General features: G+C 36.7%; 1 protein-coding gene across 1 annotated transcript in view; it reads left to right on the forward strand.

Moving 5' to 3' along the window:
• Window positions 1–26,902, forward strand: part of LOC141583002 (histone demethylase UTY-like) — a 219,099-nt gene that overhangs the window by 144,910 nt on the left and 47,287 nt on the right. Inside the window, exons 19-21 of the mRNA XM_074392434.1 lie at window positions 6,268–6,397; window positions 8,074–8,179; window positions 8,715–8,920. Of these exons, the coding sequence (XP_074248535.1) occupies window positions 6,268–6,397; window positions 8,074–8,179; window positions 8,715–8,920 (442 nt within the window). The remainder of the gene's footprint in view (window positions 1–6,267; window positions 6,398–8,073; window positions 8,180–8,714; window positions 8,921–26,902) is intronic.

The following is a 26,902-nucleotide window of genomic DNA, read 5'->3' on the forward strand; positions in this document are numbered from 1 at the left end:
TGGATTTATCTACCCTTGATCTTTGAGACTGATGACCTTTGAATGGGGATTTTGTGTGGCAGTCCTTTTTGTTGATGTTGTTGCTTTCTGTGTTAGTTTTTCTTTTAACAGTCAAGTCCATCTTCAGGTCTGCTGCAGTTTGCTGGAGGTTCACTCCAGACCTTGTTTGCCTGTGTATCATCAAGTGGAGGCCGCAGAATAGCAAAGATTACCGCCTTCATCCCAGAGGGACACCAGCCTTATGGCGGCTAGATCTCTCCTGTATTAGGGGTCTTTTGACCCCGGTTGGGAGGTCTCTCCCAATCAGGAGGCATGGGTGTCAAGGATCCACTTGAGGACCCACTGTCCCATAGCAGTGCTTAAGCGTTGTGCTGGGAGAATCCTCCTTGTCAGGATCAGCTGCTCTCTTCAGAGCTGTCAGGCAGGAAAGTTTAAGCCCACTGAAGCTGTGCCCACAGGTGCCCCTTCCCTTCCAGGTGCTCTGTTGCAAGGAGACGTGAGTTTTATCTGAAAGCCCCTGACTGGGCCAGCTACCTTTCTTTCGGAGATGGCCTGCTAACGAGGAGGAATCTTGAAAGGTAGTCTGGCCCCAGCCTCTTTGCTGTGCTGTGGTGAGTTCCACTGACTCCAAACAGCCTGGCCTTCTTAGCACTGTCGAGGGAAAACCATCTACTTAAGCAACAGTAATGGCAGATATCCTGCCCAGTACCAAGGTTGATCAACCCAGGTTGTCTTCAGTCTGCTGGTGCTGGCAGTGAGAATTTCAAGTCAGCAGTTCTTAGTTTGCTGGTTGTCGGTGAGTGAGACCACTTGGCTCCTTGTCTTCAGCTCCTTTTCCAGGGGAGTGAACGGTTCTGTTTCACTAAAATTTTGAGCACCACTGGGGTACAAAGAAAACTCCTGCAACTAACTCGGTGTCTGCCCAAACAGCCTCTCAGTTCTGTGCTTGAAACTCAAGGCCCTGGTAGTATAGGCACAGGAGGGAATCTCCTGATCTGTGATGGCAAAAACTCTGGCAATAGTGTAGTGTCCGGTGTCAGTATCTGGTGTGCTTCCCTTTGTAGTCCCTCACAGCTTCCCCTTGGCTGAAGGAGGGAGGTCCTTGGGCACTTTGGACTTCCTTTGTGGGGCAGTGCCCCACTTTGCTTCTGCTTGCCCTGTTGATGGCATACACTGTCTAGCCAGTCCCAATGCAGAAATCAGCGGCTTTTTGTGTTGGTCTTACTGGGAACTGTAAACTGTAACTGTTCCTTTTGGCCAAAAGATAAAACACTGTGGTTTTATCTTTTCACTGTATTAGATATGGAAAACATTTTTCTGTGAACTGCTTTATCTGAGAGATTGTCTAGTGTTACAAATCTTAATTAGTTATTAGGATTGACAGTTTCTGTGTGGTAGACTTTATTCTTGCAATTGAAACAGCACTGGTTAAGTGTTTTCATAGCAACACCTGGAATATCCTATTGTTTGTTTCCTTTTTGGTTAGATCTCTTGAATGTTAAGAGTAGGAATAGGCCTTACTGATTGTTAGCACTAGCCTCTGCTTACATTTGAAAAAACATTTTCTCAGACTCTAGAAGTTATATGATGTCCAGGAGAGACAGGAAATGCAGGGAGAATGCAGGCAATGATGGACTACCAGCCAGTCTGGTAAGGCTAGCTGTATTGTGCTACTCATTTAAGAAATGGGGGCTCACATGTTTGTTTAAAAATTGGTTTTTATCCCTTCCCACAAAAAAGAATCAGGAACACTTTTTTTGATATTTAGTCAACACTATTTTTGATATTAAGCCATGAATCTTTGGTGGATTGATTCCCCCAAGGAGCCTAATCCACCTTTTTAAAAAGCAGCTTTATTGAGCCATAATTTTTATACCATATAGTTTGGTCTTTTAGTATTTACAATTCATTTGGTTTTAGCAGATAACCACATGTATGCAGTCATTGTCACGGTCGGTTTTTTTACAGCATCTGTACCACTTTGAAAACACACTTGACATACAGTTTAAATATAAAATTTTATCTTACTAAATAAGTTATCTTACCTTTTATAAATGTTCTGTAAAATATAAAATGTAAGTGAAGTTCATTTCAGATGCCAAAAACACCTATTATATTACCTCTGTATTTTTAGTAACTAAAGTTTGAAATTTCAACAATAGCATACTGGTTGTGTTAGATTCGTTAAAGAGGTTTCCGAAATTAGATGCAAATTAACAGAAAATAAATATCGTGTAACTAGTCGATCTAAACATTTTTAATCTACCTTGATGATTTTATTAAAGTTTTTTAAACTAAATTTGAAAACAGTTTTTGCCTAATGATTATGTAACTGCTTTTCCGGTACTGCTGAGATGATAATGTATTTCTTCTCTGTGACTGTCTTGAGTGTTGTTTAGACTCTCAAGCATTTAGACTATTTTATTAGAAGCCATCATGTATCAGCCATTAAATGTATATTAATTAATCAAGTTCTAAAATAAAGTCAAAATTTCTTGCTTTTATATAGTTCATACTTGCAGTGAACTTGGGGAGCATTAAGACATATAAAAGATTAATTTATTATTTTTCCTTAATGTACTCTAGATTTTAAACTTATATCTCATTTTCAGGTGTATATGAACACTCACTTTATAGTAAAGTCCATTCTTAAAGAGTTATTTTTTGATTAGATGTGCTAAGAGGACTTTACCTCTTAGCAGAGGTAAATAATATCAGAGATGGATAATTTTATTTTTAAAAGCTGTAAATAGTGGAAAGTATTGTAAGTATCTGTGACTGCATGCTTATTCCAATAAAAGTAGCTCTTTGCTATAGAAGATAACATATGAAAAATAAAATACAGAAAATAAGAAAGAAAAAGAAAACAATCACAGAAAGAAAGATAATAAAAGGGTGGATTCTAAAGTTGGGAATAAAATTGTTCTGAGTTGTAGAGAAAGAGCCAGTATGAGAAATTCAGTCAGTTGATAATAGCATCTATTCTGGGCAGAAATCTGAGTCAAATAAATTAAGTAATATGGAAGTAAGAGAGTTAATTTCCCTGATTAAGGAGGCTTATAAGGTAATTTTTTATGTGGTATTTATATGAAGAGAATCTCACTTTATGCTAAATTATATAGATGAACTTGAAACTAAACCTAGGTACATTATTTTCAAAAAAGCCATCTTTTTTTTTTTTTTTTTTTGAGACGGAGTTTCGCTCTTGTTACCCAGGCTGGAGTGCAATGGCGCGATCTCGGCTCACCGCAACCTCCGCCTCCTGGGTTCAGGCAGTTCTCCTGCCTCAGCCTCCTGAGTAGCTGGGATTACAGGCACGCGCCACTATGCCCAGCTAAGTTTTTGTATTTTTAGTAGAGACGGGGTTTCACCATGTTGACCAGGTTGGTCTCGATTTGACCTCGTGATCCACCCGCCTCGGCCTCCCAAAGTAATATTATACAATGATCAATGTATTTTTTTGTTGTTTTTTGAGGCAGAGTTTCGCCCTTCTTGCCCAGGCTGGAGTGCAGTAGAGCGATCTCAGCTCACTGCAACCTCTACTTCCCAGGTTCATGTGATTTTCCTGCCTCAGCTTCCTGAGTAGCTGGGATTATAGGGATGTGCCACCATGCCTAGCTAATTTTTTGTATTTTTAGTAGAGATGGGGTTTCTCATCTGATCTTGTCTGATGAATGTCTTCAATAGGTAAAGGTTAAGATTAAGCTTTCAGATAAGATAAACTCTAGCCTTTCCAGCATTTGCTTTTTCTTCAGTTTTGTTTCATTGTCATTACGGACTTTAATAATAAAGTTTCATTATTTCTTTTGAAGAATTTTGGACACATGCATTCAGCAGATAGTCTATTTCTCTTGTCTGTAGGATCATTACCTAAATGTGGCTGTACAAAAAGACTTTACCTCTTTCCATTAAGGTTGGATAGATACCTTTTAAGAAAAAGATAATACTATTTACACTATTTACTTTTTAAAAATGCATATATTAATTAGTTCCTGTAAGTAACTTCCTAAAGCTTGTGTTTTACTTCTGATAATTAATAGAAATATGTTAAGGAACCGTTAGATACAATTTATTGTACCGTTTATTCTGATGAGTCTTCTTATTTGTATTTTCCTAGTAACTTATTTTTAATCAGGGAATTGGTTCATCTTAGTTGTAGTTACAGTATTATGCAGCTTTCACAATTTAAATTTGTGATTTCAGCTTCCTGGTGATTGAATCATGGCTCCTTTGCTCATGCTCATCTTGTTATTTCTTTTTTTAAATAAAGGTATCTATATTTTCAATTGCTTTAGCTTCCAATGTATCCACTTTTTTTTTCTTTTGCAAACTGTAGAAATTACAAAGACAAATTTCTACAGTCAATGACAGTTTCCTAGCCTTGTGGTTTTTTGTTGTTTGTTTTGAGAGGTAATTTCACTCTTGTTGCCTTCACTGGAGTGCAGTGGCATGATCTCGGCTCACTGGGACTCCTGCCTCCTAGGTTTAAGTATATTTTCTGCCTCAGCTTCCTGTGTAGCTGAGATTAAAGGTGTATGCCATCATCCTTGGCTAATTTAGTATTTTTAGTATTTTTATATTTTTAGGGATTTCTCAATGTTGGTCAGGCTGGTCTTGAACTCCGTACCTCAGATGATCCGCCTGGTTTGGCCTCCCAAAATGCTGGAATTACAGGCTTGAGCCACTGTGCCCTTCCTGTTCTCAGTTTTTATAGAGGATGTTGTTTAACTAAATTTTTGATACCACAGTAAATTAGCATAAAGAAATTTATAGTACAGTTAAACATTTGACCATATTTAGTACAAATAAATTCTGGTATAGTGAGAATATTTGAATTGTTTCTTCACTAAGTATGTTCTCTTTATTAAAAACAAAAGTTCTAAGGAGTTTATAAATTAGGTTCAATTCTATGTTTAAGTTTAAAAGTTTAACATGTATCAGCTATAACTATATATGAGTCATTATGCTCTGTGGAGAGAAACTGAAATCGAGATACTACTTTAGAACTTAATAGTTAAATGTAAATATTTAATAAATATTTGCATATTTTTAATTTAAAAATTAGAGAAGTCACATTTCTAAGCTAATTCTTAACTTAAAAATGCCTAAGACCATTTTAGTTGTTTACAAAGATTATACACTGTAGGGGCTATTTCGTTGACATCTTAAAACTGTATATGTTGCATTTCAAGACTTCTGTTTTTATTAAAGCAACCACAGAGGCCTGACTTGAAAGTATTTTTCTATATAGGAAAATAAAGCCAAACAAGTTTTTACTTCAGCTTTTGTTATTCTATATATTTAGATAAAAACAGAATTTCTTCTGAAATAAATACGGTTACTGATTTTCTTTTTTAACTTTCCAAAATGGACGGTTTAGGTGTTTGTCTGAAATATTAACATTTTTAAGAGCTCCTTCCTTTGATATTTTAATACATTATTTCAGAATTTTAATAATTAGGTGAGACAGCTTGAGTAATTTGAAGGGCTTACCAGTTTTTCAAATTTGTTAAAATGTGAAGGGTTTAGAAATATTCTTCCTATGTTTGTATACTAAAAGAATAATTGGAATATGGAAGTAATTTTACCACATTTGAATAATTTATCAATAATTTAATAAATAATGAATCTTTCATTAAAGGAAAAATTGGAATACTGTTAAGTAATAATTGTGCACAATATGACAACACAGAGCAACTGGATGCATCACTTAAAATTATAAGAAGTGGAAGTTTGGTAAATGGAGTCTGGTTGAGTATTAGTTAATTCCCCAGAAAGTAAGTCTTGAGGATGAAACTAATGAGCTTTCTGTATTTGAAAGTTGTCACTATGGTATTCTAGAAATAATTACTAAGATACCATGTCAGAAAGGAGATTGATAATAAGGATATATAAACCACATCCTGATCAACTATTTTATTTTATGGAGAATATTTAAGGGTAGTACATATTGAAGAGAATATTTGAATTTGTATTAATGTTTGATATGAGAAAGCAAATTGGAAATGAACAATAAGAGAAATATTGTCAATACTTTATGTACTCTGTATGTAGTATATTTTGTTTAGCATTTATAAGAAATCACATCTGCTGAAATTTAATAGTTCTCAACTTTTTATTTAATGGATCTGAATATCCTGCACTATTTGTGTTTTTTTTGAATGCCTTATGTTTGTTTTTTAATTGAGATTTTCTTTTTTCTTTCTATTGTTTAAGATAAATATATAACTGATACATTTATTCTGCCCCCCTTTGTTTTTTCTTTAGGAATCTAGGTAAAAATGGCTTGTTTAATAGCTGCATTTCTTTGGATAAATGTCCACCTCCAAGACCACCAACTTCGCCATACCCACCCTTGCCAAAGGACAAATTGAACCCACCCACACCTAGTATTTATGTGAGTCTCCATTGAGTATCTTACAAATAAATAAAGCATCCTACCTAATGTCTCTTAGAAAATTGATGTATTTTTTAAATCAAGGCAGATTCCCTTAGAGAGCACAGACTTTTTCTTTTTTTGAGACGGAGTTTCGCTCTTGTTACCCAGGCTGGAGTGCAATGGCGCGATCTCGGCTCACCGCAACCTCCGCCTCCTGGGTTCAGGCAATTCTCCTGCCTCAGCCTCCTGAATAGCTGGGATTACAGGCATGCGCCACCATGCCCGGCTAATTTTTTGTATTTTTAGTAGAGACGGGATTTCACCATGTTGACCAGGATGGTCTCGATCTCTTGACCTCGTGATCCACCCGCCTCGGCCTCCCAAAGTGCTGGGATAACAAGCTTCAGCCACCGCGCCCGGCCTTGAAAATAAAATTCTATTGAAACATAGCCATCCTTATTTAGTTGCTGTCTTTATGATTGCATTTGCAATACATCGACAGAGTTTGCAAAAGAGACTGAGTTGTTCATAAAGCAAAAAATACTTACTGTCTGGCCTTTGACAGAAAAGTTGAAACGAGTATGCAAACAGGTTTTTGTGCAGAATAATTAAGATCTTCTCAATTACTGACTGGGATTGTATGAAAGTAGTGAAACAATTGTTCCAGGGTCAGCTTTTAGTAAACATTGTTTAAATCTGAATTGTGATGCTTCTAGTTATGTATAACTGTACATCCTTTCCATAATGAGATTTTTTTCTAGCTCCATAAAAACTGGTTGAGGATTTAAAAATGATTAGGATCACATGTATTTTAAAGTTTTACATAAATACAGGTAGATATAAAATTTCCCTTTGAATTGAAGCAGTTTTTTTACTGTTCAGCAATGTAAGCATTTGATATAGAAAATTGATGTGGCTTACATCAAAATAACTATTTTTCCTCCTGAAGAGTTTCTCACCCAGCTGTTTCATTTTCCATGACAAATTAAAGAATCTTACGCTAAAAAAATGAAGATGCTGTAATTAGAATGATCTTGTATCTGTAAGAGAGGATTTTGGAGATGTTGGCATTTTTTTTGGACAGGTGGTCAATATTAAATCTTTTACCTAGTTGAAATTTATTGAAAATGGTGTTAGAAGAGTCAGGAAAGGAGAATAAAATAAATCTTTCAGGTGAAACTTTGAGGCAATAAATACAAATTTAAGATATGCTTGTTTTGGATCTTATTTAGAATTTTTGATTTAAAAATTTTAAAATTAAAAATTTTTGATTTTAAAGTTTAAATGTCACTTCTACCTGTTGTCTTGTTTAAGAACTAATAGAAGGTACTTGAAAAATATGCTTGGGAAATATTTTTGAACAATTCAAATAACTTAAAAGATTTTATGAATTGTTTTGATATTAGAGATAGGTAACACTTTTAAAATGAATAAAATTTAAAATGTATCTTTTTAAAAGAGAGAGTTTTTTTAGCTAGTACCTCCACACTTTCCTAACAGGACAAATAATAAGAGTACATAATATGTAGCAACACATATCAAAGATTACGATACATTACAGATTTTAAATTGCCATATTGATGGAAAAAACCCACAAATTTGTAGTACAATATTTAGTTATTTTATTAAAGACACAAATTGGAGGTATATTTTGTCACTTACCTGAGACCTAACAAAATATTTTGCTTTTGCAGTTGGAAAATAAACGTGATGCTTTCTTTCCTCCATTACATCAATTTTGTACAAATCCAAAAAACCCTGTCACAGTAATACGTGGCCTTGCTGGAGCTCTTAAATTAGGTAAGCTTAAAAACAAAATTGATTATTATTATTTTTTTTACTATCTTTAAAACTTTATAACATAGACAGAAACTTACTAATGATTTTTTTTTCCCATCGTTCTGAGTCTTTATTTTAATGTATATTCTCTTTCTCTCTGACTTTTATGTCTCTTATGCATGAGCGAGCATCTTTAGCACTGATGTGAATGATAATGGTTACTGGCTACTGTTACAGTGGATTTTTACTTTAGGTTTAAATTTGGTATCATGCAACATAAGAGATTTACGTTACATAGTTGAAGAAGTCTTGAGTATCAAAATATAAGTAAAATCGAATTATGTTTATAAATGCTGAAATTCAACTCTCATATCCCTGACATGATGGTTACATCCGGAGCTTCAAGGAACTGCTTTATAACTCTGATACCAAATGGCTTAGAGCCCTCTTAAGGGAAACAGATGGAACTTTATTCAATAGTTTTTAGAAGTAATTTGTCTTTTTAATGGAACTGAATACAACTCTGCTGCTGAACACAACTTACTTATTTTTAAAGATCTTGGGCTTTTCTCTACGAAAACTTTGGTAGAAGCTAACAATGAACATATGGTAGAAGTGAGGACACAGTTGTTGCAACCATCAGATGAAAACTGGGATCCCACTGGAACAAAGAAAATTTGGCGTTGTGAAAGTAACAGATCTCATACTACAATTGCTAAATATGCACAATACCAGGCTTCCTCCTTCCAGGAATCATTGAGAGTAAGTTTTTCCTTCTTTTCTTGTTCAATTGTTGCTATTTTTTAATAGGGCACATTACTTTTGTAACTACTGTCTAGTGTATACTGTTAACAGTGTGTTTTTAAAGTGCTATAGCCCATAAATTATTAAACTTTTATTTTATTTTATTATTTTTTATTTTTTTATTATTTTTTTTTTCTTTTTTTTTTTTTTTTCCTGAGACGGTGTTTCGCTGTTGTTACCCAGGCTGGAGTGCAATGGCACTATCTCCGCTCACCGCAATCTCTGCCTCCTGGGTTCAAGCAATTCTCCTGCCTCAGCCTCCCGAGTAGCTGGGACTACAGGCGTGCACCACTCATGCCCGGCTAATTTTTGTATTTTTAGTAGAGGTGGGGTTTCACCTTGCCGACCAAGATGGTCTCTATCTCTTGACCTCGTGATCCACCCGCCTCGGCCTCCCAGAGTGCTGGGATTATAGGCGTGAGCCACCGCGCCCGGCCCCTATTTTTTATTGTTTTGAGACAGCGTCTTGCTCTCTTACCCAGGCTGGAATGCAATAGTGAGATCGCAGCTCACTGCAACATCTGCCTCCTGGGTTCAAGCAATTCTCCCACCTCAGCCTCCTGAATAGCTTGATTACAAGCATGTACCACGACACACAGCTTATTTTATGTTTTAGTAGAGATGGGGTTTCGCTATGTTGACTAGGCTGGGGTGAACTCCTGAAATAAGGGGATCCGACTGCCTCAGCCTCTCAAAAGAGTGAGATTGTAGGTGTAAGCCACCACCACTGGTAAAATATTTTAAATGTAAGTAAAATTAAAGTATATAAAATGCATTGCTAATAGAGAAATAAAATTACTATCTTATGTCTACTCTGTTTTTGAAACTTTTTATATTAATGATAAATTAAGCCTATTACTGTTTGCAGAATGATACCTAATAGGAAGAAAATTACCTGATTAGCTGAGACGTTCACCGAGCCAGTGAAAAGATGTTTCTATATTACTTTATCTGGAGAATTTTTCCTTTGAAGCATTAGTGGTCTTCCTCTATTAAATGTAGTCTCTTAAAAAACAAACAAACAAAAAAACTCGAAGAAATTTACAGAAATGTTTCAAAGATACATGGAAAATTAATAAACAAAATCTTAAACGGGACAGTGGTTACAAAACACCTTAAAGTAAATGAGGTGAAATAGAATAGAAATAAGAGTTTTTGAATTTTTTCAAAAAATAAAACAGTTATGCATTGCAACCACAATTATATTTGTCAAGTATTTGTTTGAATTGTTTGTTCTTAACATGGCTCCTTGAGCAGGTACCATGGCTCACACGTGTAATCCCAACACTTTGTGGGGCTGAGGCAGGCAGATCACTTGGGGTCAGGAGCTCAAGACCAGCCTGGCCAACATGGTGAAACTCTGTCTTTACAGAAATGAAAACATTAGCCTGGTATAGTGGTGGGTGCCTGTATTCCCAGTGGCTCTTGAGGCTGAGGCAGCAGAATTACTTGAAACCAGGAGGCAGAGGTTACAGTGAACTGAGATTGTGCCACTGCACTCCAGCCTTGGTGACAGAGCAAATACTTTGTCTCAAAAAAAAATAGATAAATAAAATTATAAATAAATTATAAAATTGAATTGCAGTTTATTATTTCAGATAAAAGCATGTAGAAAAATTATTTTTGTTTAAAGCTTTTACTTAAGATTCAAAAGTTTTATAACAGAAAAATAATAGGTTAAGTTTCAGATTTATAATTCATTAATATTGACCTCCAGAACATGTTTAAAATTCTCACATCATTTTCTATTTTAATCACATTAATATCACTAGTATCTGATTCTGCTGTGACAATAGTATATTTTTATATTTTTTATTTTTTTTGAGATGGAGTTTCGCTCTTGTCACCCAGGCTAGAGTGCAATGGTGCAATCTCGGCTCACCGCAACCTCTGTCCGCCTCCTGGGTTCAGGCAATTCTCCTGTCTCAGCCTCCCGAGTAGCTGGTATTACAGGCACGCACCACTATGCCCAGCTAATGTTTTGTATGTTTAGTAGAGACAGGGTTTCACCATGTTGACCAGGATGGTCTCTATCTCTTGACCTTGTGATCTTCCCGCCCCGGCCTCCCAAAGTGCTGATTACAGGCTTGAGCCACTGCGTCCGGCAACAATAGTATATTTTTAGAATATTTTGTTGTATGTTAAACAGAAAATTAATGATTTAACAATTTTTGTTAAATTCAGTACCATTACGTTTTCATGTTGTTGTGCAGCCAAAACCACTGTTTTTATCTTAGGCACGTTTTTATAATCCCAAACTGAAACTCTGACCCCGTGAAACAATAACTCATCATTAGTTAATGAAAATCTGAGACAGCTCTCAGATGATTTAGAAAGTTTATTTAGCCAAGGTTGAAGATGTGCACTTGTGTTACATCCTCAGGAAGTTCTGATGACCTGTGCCCAAAGTGATCAGAGCACAGTTTGGTTTTATACATTTTAGGGAGATATGAGACATCAATCAACGTATGTAAGATGAACATTGGATCAGTCCAGAAAGGTGGCACAACTCGAAGTTGCGGTGGGTGGGGCACCGTGGTTTCCATGCCACAGGCAAGTAAGAGACAAATGGTTGGATTCTTCTGCATTTCTGATTAGCCTCTCCAAAGAAGGCAATTAGATATACATTTAACTCAGTAAATAGAGGGGTGACTTTGTATAGAATGGAGGCAAGTTTGCTGTAAACAGTTACCAGCTTGACTTTCCCTTTAGCTTAGTGATCTCAGGTACCTAAGATATTTTCCTTTTAATTCTCCGCACCACACACACCTTTTTTTGTTAATCATTTGGAGAAGGATATGAGTCTGGTCAGTTTTGTTTGATCTTTCATGGCTACTATGGTTTATTTCTAGTTAGATAGGTCATGAGTTATTAGGCGAGTTCATTTTTAAAAGGTTGTGAAGTGTTATTTTCTATGAAGAGAAGATGGGGAAGAAGGGAAAAAATACAAACAAAAGGAAAATCATGGAAAAATTGATACAGAGAGGGACAGACCATATTATTCTGAAGTCCATATACATCAGTAGACAGGTATGAAAGTGGCTTATGTGTATAAATAGTTTGTTATTTTTTTTTTTCTGACATTCAAGTTGTCTAGCTTCAGTTCTAAGGGTCTCAGGGCTTTATGCGAAAGCATAGGTTAGTTTTCCATGACTAAAAATTAGGAAAAATGGGGAAAAAATTCAAAACATTATTTTGTAGACTTTTGGCCAAGAAAAATTAGAATTGTTCCAAACTGCAGGAAAAACATTAGGCAATACTAGACTCTGGCCACAGGTGTGCTAAAGTTCTTCAAACATAATCTCCCGTTTCACATTAAAGACACATCATGGTAGTATATATTTTACTTGTTATACTTGGCCAGATTATTTGTATAAAGCACAGCAAGAATAATTATTTTTCACATGGTCTTATTTTTTAAATTGGCTTTGATGGAACTTGGTTTCATAGAAGTAATCTCAGCCAAGACATTTTTAAAGCTGAGCCCTGCCTTTGATTTGTACCATCAGTCCCCCTAAGTTGGTTGAATTCCTCTACTCTTGAGATTCCAGGATAAAGTGAGGGCTCTCAGGCCTGTCAGAAAATGATATTCTTTACTTAACATAGCTTAGAAACCCTGTAGAGGGACTGTGCAGACAAAGTTATGAGGCCAGATTTCTTAAGGGAATTTTATGGACTCTATAGGTCAAGTTTGATTCCTTAAAGGAAAGCACACCATTTCATTCAAAGCCTTGCCAAAATAGTGAGTTTTTCCAATTGTGTCCTGTTACAATTGAAAACAGATGCTTACTTTACTTAGGCAATAATTGTATTGCATTAATTGTTAAGAATACTTTCAAATAGTTTCCAAATTCTGGAGAAATCAGTTAGACAATAGGAGTATACATTACTCAATTTTTTTTTTTTTTTTTTTTTTTTTTTTTTGAGACGGAGTCTTGCTCTGTCTTCAGGCTAGAGTACAGAGGCACAATCTCGGCTCCCTGCAACCTCTGCCTCTTGGGTTCAAGTGATTCTTCCGCCTCAGCCTCCTGAGTAGCTGGGACCTCAGGCTCATGCCACCAATGCCCGGCTAATTTTTGTATTTTTAGTAGAGACAGGGTTTCATCATGTTGGCCAGGATCTCCTGATCTCTTTACCTCATGATCTACTTGCCTTGGCCTCCCAAAGTGCTGGGAGTACAGGCATGAGCCAACATGAGCTCCCTACTCAATTGTCAAAAACTGTAAGGAGCTTCAATGTTTTCTTGACTCTGAAAAACAAAGCATCAGCAACATTTTCAGCTAAAAGTTTAAAACATCACTTCAAATTTTGTCAGTTTAGTCCATGCAGGTAATTCCTGTTCTGCTTGATGTTCACAAACATTTTAGCTTTCCATGAGTCCTGAACATTTTTTCTATAATCTGATGTCACAATTTCCAAGTTATTAGAAACCTTCATTTAAGAGAACCTGTTACAGTTTATAAATGATTGTAAATCCACCTAAGGAGGGCCAAATCAAGACAGCAATTGTCTGTGGATGATAAAAAAGTTCAGAGCAGTCATAGTCAAAGACATAATTGGCAAGGAAATATATTACCTCTGTGGCATACATTAATTTAATGTAAAATTATAATTATTACTGATAGTACACATTAAGACATATCAGAATTATAATATTTCCCATAGTTTTGCAACACACTATATATAGCCATAGCCTATATATACAGATGCAGCCCCAAGAAAGTTAAGCATCATTTTATATTTGACAAAACTTCCTGTATAATTTATGTACCAAATAAACCATATATGTCATTTTGGACTTTTGGGAACCTATTAGTAATATCTTAAAGGATTAAGTCAAAAAAGGACAGCATTTATGATTTGCTTTTGGAAAATTTGTCAAATATTAAACATTTGAAACACCTGATAAACAAAGCAACATCACAGATAATTGTAAAATATATCAAAATTTAACCAAAGTGCAGGATTTAAAAAAAAAAAAAAAGAAAAGAAAAAGAGGTGAAAACCTTTCTTTGATAGAGGATACTTAACTTTACAAACAATGACCTTTAATAAAACTGGCATGAATCCAATTACATTTATTATCCATAAATTTTTTTTTTTAATTTTTATTGCATTTCAGGTTTTGGGGTACATCTGAAGAACATGCAAGATAGTTGCATAGGTACACACATGGCAGTGTGATTTGCTTCCTTCCTCCTCTTCACCTAAATCTGGAATTTCTTTCATGCTATCTCTCCCGAACTCCCCACCCCCCAGTGTACACCCCTGTTTTCCCCCAAACAGACCCCAGGGTGTAGTGCTCCCTCCCTGTGTCCATGTGTTCTCATTGTTCAGCATCTGCCTATAAGTGAGAACATGTGGTGTTTCATTTCCTGTTCTTGTGTCAGTTTGCTGAGAATAATGGTTTCCAGGTTCATCCATGTCACTACAAAGGACACAAACTCATCCTTTTTGATGGCTGCATAGTATTCCATGGTGTATATATGCCACATTTTCCCTGTCCAGTCTATCATCGATGGTCATTCGGTTGGTTCCAGGTCTTTGCTATTGTAAACAGTGCTGCAGTGAACATTTGTGTGCTTGTGGCCTTATAGTAGAATGATTTATAATCCTTTGGATATATACCCAGTAATGGGATTGCTGGGTCAAATGGAGTTTCTATTTCTAGATCTTTAAGGAATTGCAACACTATCTTCCACAATGGTTGAACTAATTTACACTCCCACCAACAGTGTAAAAGTGTTCCTATTCCTCCACATCCTCTCCAGCATCTTGTTGTCTCCAGATTTTTATAGATCACCATTCTAACTGGCGTGAGATGTTATCTCAGTGTAGTTTTGATTTCCATTTCTCTAATGACCAGTGATGAAGAGCATTTTTTCATATGTTTGTTGGCCTCATGTATGTCTTCTTTTATAAACTGTCTGTTCATATCCTTTGCCTACTTTTGAATGGGCTTGTTTGTTTTTTTCTTGTAAATCTGTATTAGTTCTTTGTAAATTCTGGATATCAGCCCTTTGTCAGATGGGTAAACTGCAAAAATATTTTACCATTCTGTTGGTTGCCAATTTGCTCTAATGACTTTTTTTTTTTTTTTTTTTTTGCTGTGCAGAAGCTATGGAGTTTGATTAGGTCCCATTTGTCTATTTTGGCTTTTGTTGCTAATTGCTTTTGGTGTTTGGGTCATGAAGTCCTTGCCTACGCCTATGTCCTGAATGGGTTTGCCTGGATTTTCTTCTAGGGTTTTTATGGTGTTACATCTTATGTTTAACTCTTTAATGCATCTGGAGTTAATTTTAGTGTAAGGTGTCAGGAAGTAATCCAGTTGCTGCTTTCTGCACATGGCTAGCCAGTTTTCCCAACACCACTTATTAAACAGGGAATCCTTTCCCCATTGCTTGTGTTTGTCAGGTTTGTCAGAGATTTGATGGTTGTAGATATGTTGTGTTGCCTTCTAGGCTTCTGTTCTGTTCTGTTGGTCTATATCTCTGTTTCGGTGCCAGTATCATGTTGTTTTGATTACTGTAGCCTTATAGTGTAGTTTGAAGTCTGGTAGTGTGATATCTCCTGCTTTGTTCTTTTTGCTTAGGATTGACTTGGCTAAGCAGGCTTTCTTTTGGTTCCATATGACTTTTTTTTTTTTTTTTTTTTGAGACGGAGTTTCGCTCTTGTTACCCAGGCTGAAGTGCAATGGCGCAATCTCGGCTCACTGCAACCTCCGCCTCCTGGGTTCAGGCAATTCTCCTGCCTCAGCCTCTCGAGTAGCTGGGATTACAGGCATGAACCACCATGCCCAGCTAATTTTTTGTATTTTTAGTAGAAACGGGGTTTCACCATGTTGACCAGGATGGTCTCGATCTCTTGACCTCGTGATCCACCCGCCTCAGCCTCCCAAAGTGCTGGGATTACAGGCTTGAGCCACCGAGCCCGGCTCATATGACTTTTAAGGTGTTTTTTTCCAGTTCTTTGAAGAACGTCATTGGTAGCTGGATAAGCATAGCGTTGTCTGTAAGTTACTTTGGGCAGTATGGCCATTTTCACGATACTGATTCTTCCTAACCATGAACATGGAATGTTTCTCCATCTGTTTGTGTCCTCTCTTATTTTATTGAGCACTGGTTTATAGTTCTCCTTGAAGAGGTCCTTACGTTCCTTGTTAGTTTTATTCCTAGGTATTTTATTCTCTTTGTAGCAATTGTGAATGGCAGTTCTTTCTTGATTTGGCTCTCTTTAAGTCTGTTACTGGTGTATAGGAATGCTTGTGATTTTTGCACATTGATTTTGTATCCTGAGACTTTCTGAATTTGCTTATCAGTTTCATGAGATTTTGGGCTGAGACAATGGGGTCTTCTCAATATACAAACATATCGTCTGTAAATAGAGACAATTTGACTATCTCCTTTCCTATTTGAATACCCTTTATTTTTTTTTCTTGCCTGATTGCTCTGGCTATAACTTACAGTACTATATTGAATAGGAGTTTTGAGAGAAGCCATCCTTGTCTAGTACCAGATTTCAGAGGGAGTGCTTCCAGTTTTTGCCCATTCAGTATGATATTGGCTGTTGGTATGTCATCAGTAGCTTTTATTATTTTGAGATACATTCCATCAATACCTAGATTATTGAGGGTTTTTAGCATAAAAGGCTGTTGAATTCGTCAAAGGCCGTCTCTACATCAGTTGAGACAATCATGTGGTTTTTATCTTGGGTTCTGTTTAAGTGGTGAATTACATTTAAAGACTTGCGTATGTTGAACTAGCCTTGCATCCCTGGGATGAATCCTACTTGATCATGGTGGATAAGCTTTTTGATGTGCAGTTGCAATCGGATTCCCAGTATTTTATTGAATATTTTTGCATCTATGTTCATCATGGATATTGGCCTGAGTTTTCTTTTCTTGTTGAGTCTCTGCTGGGTTTTGGTATCAGGATGATGTTGGTCTCATAAAATGATTTGGGAAGGATTCCCTCATTTTGCATTATTTGGAATAGTTTCAGAAGGAATGGTACCAGCTCCTTTTTGTATGTCTGGTAGAATTCGGCTGTGAACCCATCTGGACCTGGGCTTTTTTTGGGTGGTAGGCTCTTAATTGCTGCCTCAACTTCAGACCTGGTTATTGGTCTATTCAGGGTTTCGACTTCTTCCTGGTTTTGGCTTGGGAGGAGGCAAGGGTCCAGGAATTTATCAATTTCTTCAAGGTGTACTAGTTTATGTGCATAGAGTTGTTTGTATTATCTCTGATGACGGTTTGAATTTCTGGGGAATCTGTGGTGATATCCTCTTTATCCTTTTTTATTGCATCTATTTAATTATTCCGTTTTCTTTTTTATTAACTGGCTAGTGGTCTGTCTATTTTGTTGATCTTTTTGAACAATCTGCTCCTGGATTTATTGATTTATTGAAGGTTTTTTTGGTGTCTCTATCTCCATCAGTTCTGCTCTGATGTTAGTTATTTCTTGTCTTCTGCTAGGTTTTGAGTTTTTTTTAATCTTGCTCCTCTAGCTCTTTCAATTTTTATGATAGGATGTCAATTTTTGATCTCTCCTTGCTTCTTATGTGGGCACTTACTGCTATATATTTTCCTCTAGAGACTGCTTTAAATGTGCCCCAGAGATTCTGGTATGTTGTGTCTTCGTTCTCGTTGGTTTCAAAGAACATCTTTGTTTCTGCCTTCATTTCGTTGTTTATGCAGTCAACATTCAAGAACCAGTTGTTCAGTTTCCATGAAATTGTGCAGTTCTGAGTTAGTTTATGCATTCTGAGTTCTAACTTGATTGCACTGTGGTCTGAGAGACTGTTTGTTATGATTTCCATTCTTTTGCATTTGCTGAGGAGTGATTTGCTTCCAATTACATGGTCAATTTTAGAGTAGGTGCGATGTGGTGTTGAGAAGAATGTATATTCTGTGGATTTGGGGTGGAGAGTTCTGTAAATGTCTGTTACATTTGCTTGTTCCATGTCTGAGTTCAAGTCCAGGATATCCTCGTTAATTTTCTGTCTTGTTTATCTGTCTAATATTGACAATGGGGTGTTAAAAGTCTCCTACTATTGTTATGTGGGAGTCTAAGTCTCTTTGTAAGTCATTAAGAACTTGCCTTATGTATCTGGGTGCTTCTATATTAGATGTGTATATATTTAGGATTCTTAACTCTTCTTGTTGCATTGATATTTTTACCATTACGTAGTGTCCTTCTTTGTCTCTTCTGATGTTCGTTGCTTTAAAATCTATTTTATCAGAGATGAGAATTGGAACTCTTGCTTTTTTTTTTTTTTTGGCTCTCCATTTGCTTGGTTAATCTTCCTCCATCCCTTTATATTGAGACTTTGTGTATTCTTGCATGTGAGATGGGTTTCCTGGATATAGCACACTGATGGTTTTTGGCATTTTATCCAATTTACCAGTCTGTGTCTTTTGATTGGGGCTTTTAGCCCACTTACATTTAAGATTAATATTGTTATGTGTGAATTTGATCCTGCCATATTGATTCTAGCTGGCGGTTTTGTCCGTTACTTGATGCAGATTATTGATTGTGTTGTTGTTCTTTACCATTTGGCATGTTTTTGGAGTGGCTGGTACTGGTTGTTCCTTTATATGTGTAGAGCCTCTTTCAGGAGCTTTTGTAGAGCAGGCCTGGTGGTGACAAAATCTCTGTGTACTTGCTTGTTCACAAAGGATTTTATTTTTCTTTCACTAATGAAGCTTACTTTGGCTGGATATGAGATTCTGGGTATAAGGTTCTTTTCTTTAAGGATGTTGAATATTGGCCCTCACTGTCTTCTGGCTTATAGGGTTTCTGCAGAGATATCCACTGTGATTCTGATGGGCTTCCCTTTGTTGGTAACCCAACCTTTCTCTCTGGCTTCCCTTAGCATTTTCTCCTTCATTTCCACCTTGGTGAATCTGACAATTATGTGCCTTGGGGTTGCTCCTTGTGAGGAATATCTTTGTGGCGTTCTCTGTATTTCCTGGTCTTGAATATTGGCCTGCCTTGCTAGGTTGGGGAAGTTTTCCTGGATAACATCCTGAAGAGTATTTTCCAGCTTGGATTCATTCTCTTCATCACATTCAGGTACACCTATCAAACGTAGATTGTCTTTTGACATAGTCCCACATTTCTTGGACACTTTGTTTATTCTTTTTTTTACTATTTTTTCTCTATTCTTGCCTTCTCATTTTATTTCATTGAGCTGATCTTCGACCTCTGATATTCTTTCTTCTGTTTGGTCAGTTCAGCTGTTGAAACTTGTGCCTGCTTCATGAAGTCCTCGTGTTGTGCTTTTCAGCTCTATCAGTTCACTTATATTCCTCCCTAAGTTGTCTATTCTCATTAGCATTTCATCATATCTTTTTTCAAAGATACTAGTTTCTTTTCATTGGGTTAGAACATGTTCTTTTAGCTCACAGAAGTTTCTTATTACTCACGTTCTGAAGTCTGATTCTGTCATTTCATCACACTCATTTTCCATACAGTCTTGTTCCCTTGCTGGTGAGGAGTTGTGATCCCTTGTAGGAGGAGAGGTGTTCTGGTTTTGGATATTTTCATCCTTTTTGCTCTGGTTTCTTCTCATCTTTGTGGGTTTATCCATCTGTTGTCTTTTTAGTTCCTGACTTTCAGATTAGGTCTCTGGGTGAAATTCCAGTTTGTGGATGATGAAGTTATTTCTGTTTCTTAGTTTTCCTTCTAACAATCTGGCCCCTCTGCTGTTAGACTGCTGAGGTCTACTCTAGGCCCTGCTATCCTGGGGATCACCCACAGCAGCTGCAGAACAGTAAGGGTTGCTACCAGTTTCTTCTGCCTTTTTTGTCCCGGAAGGATACATGACAGATGTCTGACTGATCTCTCCTTTGTGAGGTGACTATTTGGACATACAGGTTCAGGGAGCTGCTTTAGGAGACAGTCTGTCCTTTATCGGAGCACAAGTGCTGAGCTGTGAGCTCCATTGTTCATTCAGATATGCTGGGCTGGTGCTGCAGAACTCATAAACTCTTCCCCCCCCACCCCCCAGGTGCTCTGTCCCAGGGAGTTAGGGCTTTATTTATGAGTTTCTATTGTGCTGCTGCCTTTTTTTCTTCAGGGTTGCCCTACTCAGCGTGGAGTCAGTGTATTCATTGCCTGCCTGCAGTGGCTTTGCTGAGCTGCTGTGGGCTCCGCCTGGCTGCCATGTGGACTTCCCTGCAGTCCTCTTTATATGGGTGTAGTTAGAACTGCCTCGGCAATGGTGGCCCACCTTAGTAATGAGGGAGTCTGTCTGTAATGGCAGGTTGCCTCAGCAATGGTGGGCTGCCTCAGCAATGGTGGATTGCCTCCATAGTGGTAGAGTGTCTTCGTAATGGCGGACACCCTTCCCCCACTGAGCTGGACCCTCCTTGGTTCAGCTGTGCTCGCGGTGAAACTCTCAACCCAGAGCATTTTCAATTGCTGTTTTCTGTTTTTTGTTTTCGTTTTGTGTGTGTGTGTGTGTGTGTGTGTGTGTGTGTGTGTGTGTGTGTGTGGTGATGGGTCCAGCGGAGCCTGATCACCTGACTCAGAGTCTTTTTTTTTTTCTTTTTTTTTTCAAGTTGAATGGTTGACTCTCTCCCAGGTATTCCAGTCGCCTGTTTAAAAGGCGCCTGGATCTGTGTGTGATTTCCTGTGCGGTGACTGACTGCGTGGGTTGAAACGTGGCGTTTTTTTTGTTTTGTTTTGTTTTGTTTATTTTGCCCAGGAATCTCCTGGCCTGGTTCCCTTTTTCAGTTTTTTTTTTTTTTTTTTTAAATTAGATGAATGGGCGATCTACCTTCCCGGGTCTCCAATCGCCAGCTAAAATGGCACCCGGTCCAGTGTATTTTGTATGGAGAACCCCTGCACTAGAGTGCTGGAAAAGCAGCCAGGCTGGCCAAAACAGCCGTGCCGGCCAAAACAACCATGCTGGAAACCCATAGGGCTCCTCCGCCTTTGAATCTCCTGGTCTGTGGGCAATAAAAATCCATCTGGAAATGTGGCATCGACTCACCCTCTGTACTTTCACTGGGGGCTGAAATCCTGAGCTGTTCCTAATCAGCCATCTTGGGTCCTCTCCCTATAAACAATCGATAAAATTTTCATCTTGATCATAAGATATTGCTTCCATATGCCTTTATAATCTTTATTGGTTAATGCTTGAAGAAATAGTCATTAATCTGACACAGAAGGCACATATGCTGTTCTTGTATCATTGTGAATTTGACATTAACAGTTAATTAATACAGAAATCGAATTTATCTTAATGTATTAAAATTTTTTCTTACAATCTTACACACCCACCTCTTTCACAATAGTCCTTGGCCCTGGAGGGGCTGAATAGCTTTAACTTCTGGACATGTTCATCAGGAATACAGTTTATTTTGGTCTGTATCTTCTACTGGGCTTCTATGAGACTTCTATGATGAGACTTCTATGATTCAGATTTAGCAGCACTCAAGTGTTTTTAGATCAGGAATCAAAGCCCTGTAACTCAGTATCATAAGGATTTTTAAATCATATATAGGAAGATTATGGATGTAATAGCCTTAATTTAAAAAAAAATTGTTTTTAATCTCAGTTTTTCCTATGCAAACCAAATTTAATAGCAATGACATAGGAATTATTTTGATAAAATGTAAAATCTATTAGGCCCGATTCAAAAGGCAAAAGAGACCTTCTAGTTCTTAGAGATTCTGTTGGAAGAAAACATTTTCTTTTGACCTTTAAGAGTATATTGCTAGCTTCAGACCACAACCAACAGAACCCTCAGAAGAAAAATAAACTGATATTAGCTGAAAATGAATTGAAGGGGGGGAGTGTTACTATTAGGTACCTTGTAAAAGGGTAGAGAAAACCAAAACCAGCACCATACAATAGAAGTTGAACTTTAAGTTAAGGTCTCTTATAATTTATTAAGAGTAAATCAACTCCTTCTGAATCATTGTTATAATCAATCATTTAATGTTTAAGTTTTTTGTTTTTTTTTACATCAAATCTAATCTTTAGAAATAACATTATAATTTTCCTTTAATCAGACAACTTGGTCATAAGAAATTTTTTTTTTTAAATAAATTCTCTTATTGAGACACAGACAAATTGGTTTATAACATGCTTGACTTTCTGATTTGTCCTGAGCATCTCTGTTTCTTAAACAACCAGTTATTTTACTCACGACTAAATTTATCCTACTATATTTTTTTCTTACATGGAATTATTCTTCAAGCTTACTTACCAAAACAGAATCTTTTTTATGGTAAGATTTATTTCAATCTCTTTTATTTGTTTTTACCTTGTTTTATACCTTTAAATATATTTTGAATTAGACAAAAAGTTCATATTTTTTAAAACAACACCCTTTTCAAAAAAAAATTATTTATTTTACTTTAGGTGCATACTATATCTGGCATTTCTCCACATGTTATCCCTCCCTACCTACCTTCCCCTCCTTCCCCTGCTTGCATTATCTCTTCCCTACCCCCGCTTAACTGTCCCCTGTGTGTGATGCTCCTCTCCCTGAGTCCACAAACAACATCCTTTTTTAATTGAAAAAATTCAAATAATAAAACATGTTATTTAACTTTAGATTATAAATTTTGATAACTCTGTCTATAAGTATTTATCCTGTTATATTTACCTGATTAATATAATTAAATTGTTTAGATTTATAAAAACCATGATTGCCATTGTTTAAAGTTATGGGACCACCATTTCAAATTATTACAGAGACAGTAAAAAAGATTTTACTGATACCATCTTGCTTTTAACCTCCAAGCTGTCTTGTTCAATCCTGGGGCGCAGGCCAAACTGACTTTGGAGGAACTTATTTTATAGTTTAACCTTGGAACAAAGACAGTAGCAGTTATTTTATAAAATAAACCTTACTACATGTGAACTGTACTGCCTACTCCATAGATGAGTATTTATGGCTGTCTTTAAATTCAGGATGTATCTGGGTTTTTATTAAACTAGTATCAGTGTCATCCTTACTAAAGAGTACACAAGCAAATATCATTCTGTTTGGGGCTGGTTTTTATAGTTTTGAAATCCTTATGCCAAATGTTGATACCTTATAGTCCTTGGCAGGGATAACTATGAAGCTGCTTGATTAACAAATGCAGTCAAAAATATATGTTGGCAATTCTTTCTTTTTTTTTCTTTTTTGACAGAATTTCACTCTTGTTGCCCAAGCTGGGGTGCAATGGTGTGATCTTGGCTCACCGCCACCTCCATATTCTGTGTTCAAGTGATTTTCCTGCCTCAGCCTCCCAAGTAGCTGAGATGACAGGCATGTGCCACCATGCCGAGATAATACTGCATTTTTAGTAGGGACAGGGTTTCTCCGTGTTGGTCAGGCTGGTCTCTAACTCCCAACTTCAGGAGATCAGTCCACCGTGGCTTCCTAAGATGGCCTTCCTTGGCATGTTAGGAAACAACAGATGCCGGAGAGGATATGGAGAAATAGGAACACTTTTACACAGTTGGTGAGAGTGTAAATTAGTTCAAACATAGTAGAAAGCAGTGTGGTGATTCCTCAAGGATCTAGAGCTAGAAATACCATTTGACCCAGCAATCCCATTACTGGTTATATACCCAAAGTATTATCAATCATTCTACTATGAAGACACATGCATACATATATTTATTATAGCACGCTTCACAATAGCAAAGACTTGGAATGAACCCAAGTGCCCATCAATGATAGACTGGTTAAAGCAAATGTGGCACTAACTCACTGTGGAATACTGTGCAGCCATATGAAAGGATGAGTTCAGTTCCTTTGCAAGGATTTAGATGAAGCTGGACACCATCATTCTCAGCAAACTGACAAAACAACAGAAAAGTAAACACTACATGTTCTCATTCATAAGTAGGAGTTGAACAATGAGAACACATGGACAGAGGGAGGGGCACATCACACACCAGGGCCTCCTGAGGAGGTGAAGGCTAAGGAAGGGATAGCATTAGGAGATATACCTAATGTACATGATGAGTTGATGGGTGCAGCAGACACCATGGCAGATATATACCTAAATAACAAACCTGCACATTCTACACATGTACCCCAAAACTTAAAAAAAAAGTAAAAACCTAAGAGTAACCTCTGTTGCAACTTTTTACTATTTCAGTAAAAAATAATAACACAATACAAAAGTAAGCAGTGTGAGAGTCAAGAGGAACTTCTGTATTTACATTCTTGGAATCCAACCAAGAAAAAACAGTTTTCTCTCCTAAAGGCAGTCTGATGCCTGCTTTTATTCATTAAAGGACCCCAGACTATTATAAACTATTTCAGGTCAACAGTTTTTCTTTTTTCTCTTGTGAGAATTTAGTCACTTCAGAGGACTTGTTCTGCAGAATCTGGAACTTCCTTTGGATTTACATATAGACTTGATCAAACTGAATGGGAAAAAGACCAAAACAACAACAAAAATACAGAAACAAACAGCAACAAAAATAGTTAAGCAAAACAAATGATCATATGACTTAGGTAACTACTGAATACTCTAATGGTAAAGAGAAATTAAGACCAGGTGATTGTTCTAAATTTTAGCCAAGGCAAACTCCAATTTAGTTACTTACCAAGGTGTGGGTTTCAGGCTAAAGACGGCTCTATACCTAGAAGCAGGTAACAAAAGAAAGGAAAAGGAAAGAAAAACAATTTATCTTTCATTTTGGAGAGCTCAAACTACGTGGAGTTAGCTGCCTTCCATCATCATGGAAGCAGGAAAAACGTGACTTCTTGTGTTAGAAGCCAAGTGAAATTCCAAAAGAAAAATAATTGAGTTGTACAGCAAAATAAGAATCTTGAACAAATTTTGAGAGATCAGGGATTCTCCGTTCCATTACCTGTATTTACCACATTTTCTTACCCAGTCCAACACTGATGAACACCTAGGCTGATTCCATGTCTTTGTGTTCCCAAAACAAACCAGTGATTGTGCTGCTTATTCTCGTGGTCCAATAACAAGATGCAGATGAACTGGGAAAGAAGAATGTTTATTACTGTAACTGGTGCAGGAAGGAAGCAAGGAAAATATCTCCAGACCAACTCAAAAGTATTATGAAATATTCTAGAGCTTATATACCTTCTAAGCTACATGTCAGTGTGTAGTGTGCATTCATCTAAACTCATTAAGTGATTAACAGCTTCTAATCTATAACCAAGGTCTAGTTTTGAAGACCTTCCTCTGGAGTCTCAGTAAATTTTCTTCATCTAGATGTGTTCAAGTGCTGGGGCCCTTATCCAGTCTCTTACTAAATCATGGAGATTTGGGGAGTTTCTTTAGACCACCAGTAAAACTTGCTTGTGGAGGTCTGCATAATTTTTTCAGACTCCCCAGTAAAAATTTGTTTATCATAAGTGAGTTCTGTTAAGAATTAATTCATTTTCTTGTTATCTTGAAGGCCCAGAAAAGGGCGGGCAAAACTCTTAATGGACTTTTGGTACATTCCAGCCTTTATATGAGGGCACTGGCTCTCTCAGCTTTTAATTAAGCACTCAGTCAGTGCTGACACAGGTGTGATGGAGGCCTGCCTGTTCAGCTGTTGAGACCTGATCGGCCCCAGTTGCTATTGTGAATAGCGAAGTGATGGTGAACATAGGAGTGCATGTGTCTGTTTTTGTAGAATATTCTGTTTTCCATTGGGTAGATACTCAGTAATGAGATTTCTAGGTCTCTTTTAGGTTTTTTGAGAACTCTCCAAACTGCTTTCCACAATGGGAAAACTAATTTACATTTCCACCAATGATGTATAAGCCTTCCCTTTTCCTCACAGCCTTCCCAGCGTGTGTTGTTTTTTTGACATTTTAACAGTAGTTATTCCAACTAATCTGAGATAATATCTGATTGTGATTTTGATTTCTAATTCTCTCATAACTACTGATTGAACATTTTTCATATTTGTTGGTTAGCACTTGTATATCTTCTTTTTTTTTTTCTCTCAGCCGTAAACAGATCATGTATCTTCTTTTAAGAAGTGTATTTTCAGGTCCTTTGTCCATTTTTTAATGGAATCATTTGTGTTTTCCTTGTTGCTTTGTTAAGTTCCTTATAGATTCTGGATATTAGACCTTTGTCAGAGGCATAGTTCATGAATATCCCATTTTGTAACTTGTCTGTTTACTCTGTGGGTAGCTTTTGTTTGTTTATTTTGCTGTGCTGATCTCTGTAGTTTAATTGGGTCTTACTTTTAAATTTTCATTTTTGTCCCAATTGCATTTAGAGACATGGCAAAAAAAAAAAAAAAAAAAAACTGTTTGCCAAAATCAATGTCGAGACGGGTGTTTTCTAGGCTTTCTTTTTTTTTTATAGTTTGACATCTCATATTGAAATCTTTAGTCCATCTTGAGTTAATTTTTATAGATGGTGGAAGGTCAGGATCCAGTTTCATTCTTCTGTGTATGGCTAGCAAGTATTCCACCAGTACAATTAGTTAAATAGGTCTTTCTGCATTTTGTTTTTATCAACCTTGTTGAAGATTAGACAGTTGTAGCTCTGCGGCTTTATTTCTCAGTTTTCTATCTGCTCAGTTGGTCCCTGTTTCTGTTTTGTACCAGTACCATGTTCTGGTTACTGTATGTAGCCTTATAGTACAGTTTGAAGTCAAGTAGTATTTTTCAAAATAAATTTTCTATTGAGGTTCCTTAAGATGAATTTTTAAATTCTGCTACAGCTATTGTTGGTATTTTGATGAAGTTACCCTGAATCTGTGCATCACTTTTATTAATATCGACATTTTTGTAACAGTATTTACTTTTCCAAAATATAAATCCTTATCTTGGTCATCTTAGAGGAAAACCTATCAGTCCTTCCTAGGTACGATGTTAAGTCAAGGATTTTTCGTATATGACCTTTATTATGTCGAAGATCTTTCCATTTGTGCCTAGTTTGTAGAATGTTTTTACCACATATAAGGATGTTGAATTTTGTGAAATTACATTTCTTATATTTCA

Source organism: Saimiri boliviensis, chromosome Y (genome assembly GCF_048565385.1).
Source record: "Saimiri boliviensis isolate mSaiBol1 chromosome Y, mSaiBol1.pri, whole genome shotgun sequence".
Taxonomy (NCBI): Eukaryota; Metazoa; Chordata; class Mammalia; order Primates; family Cebidae; genus Saimiri; species Saimiri boliviensis.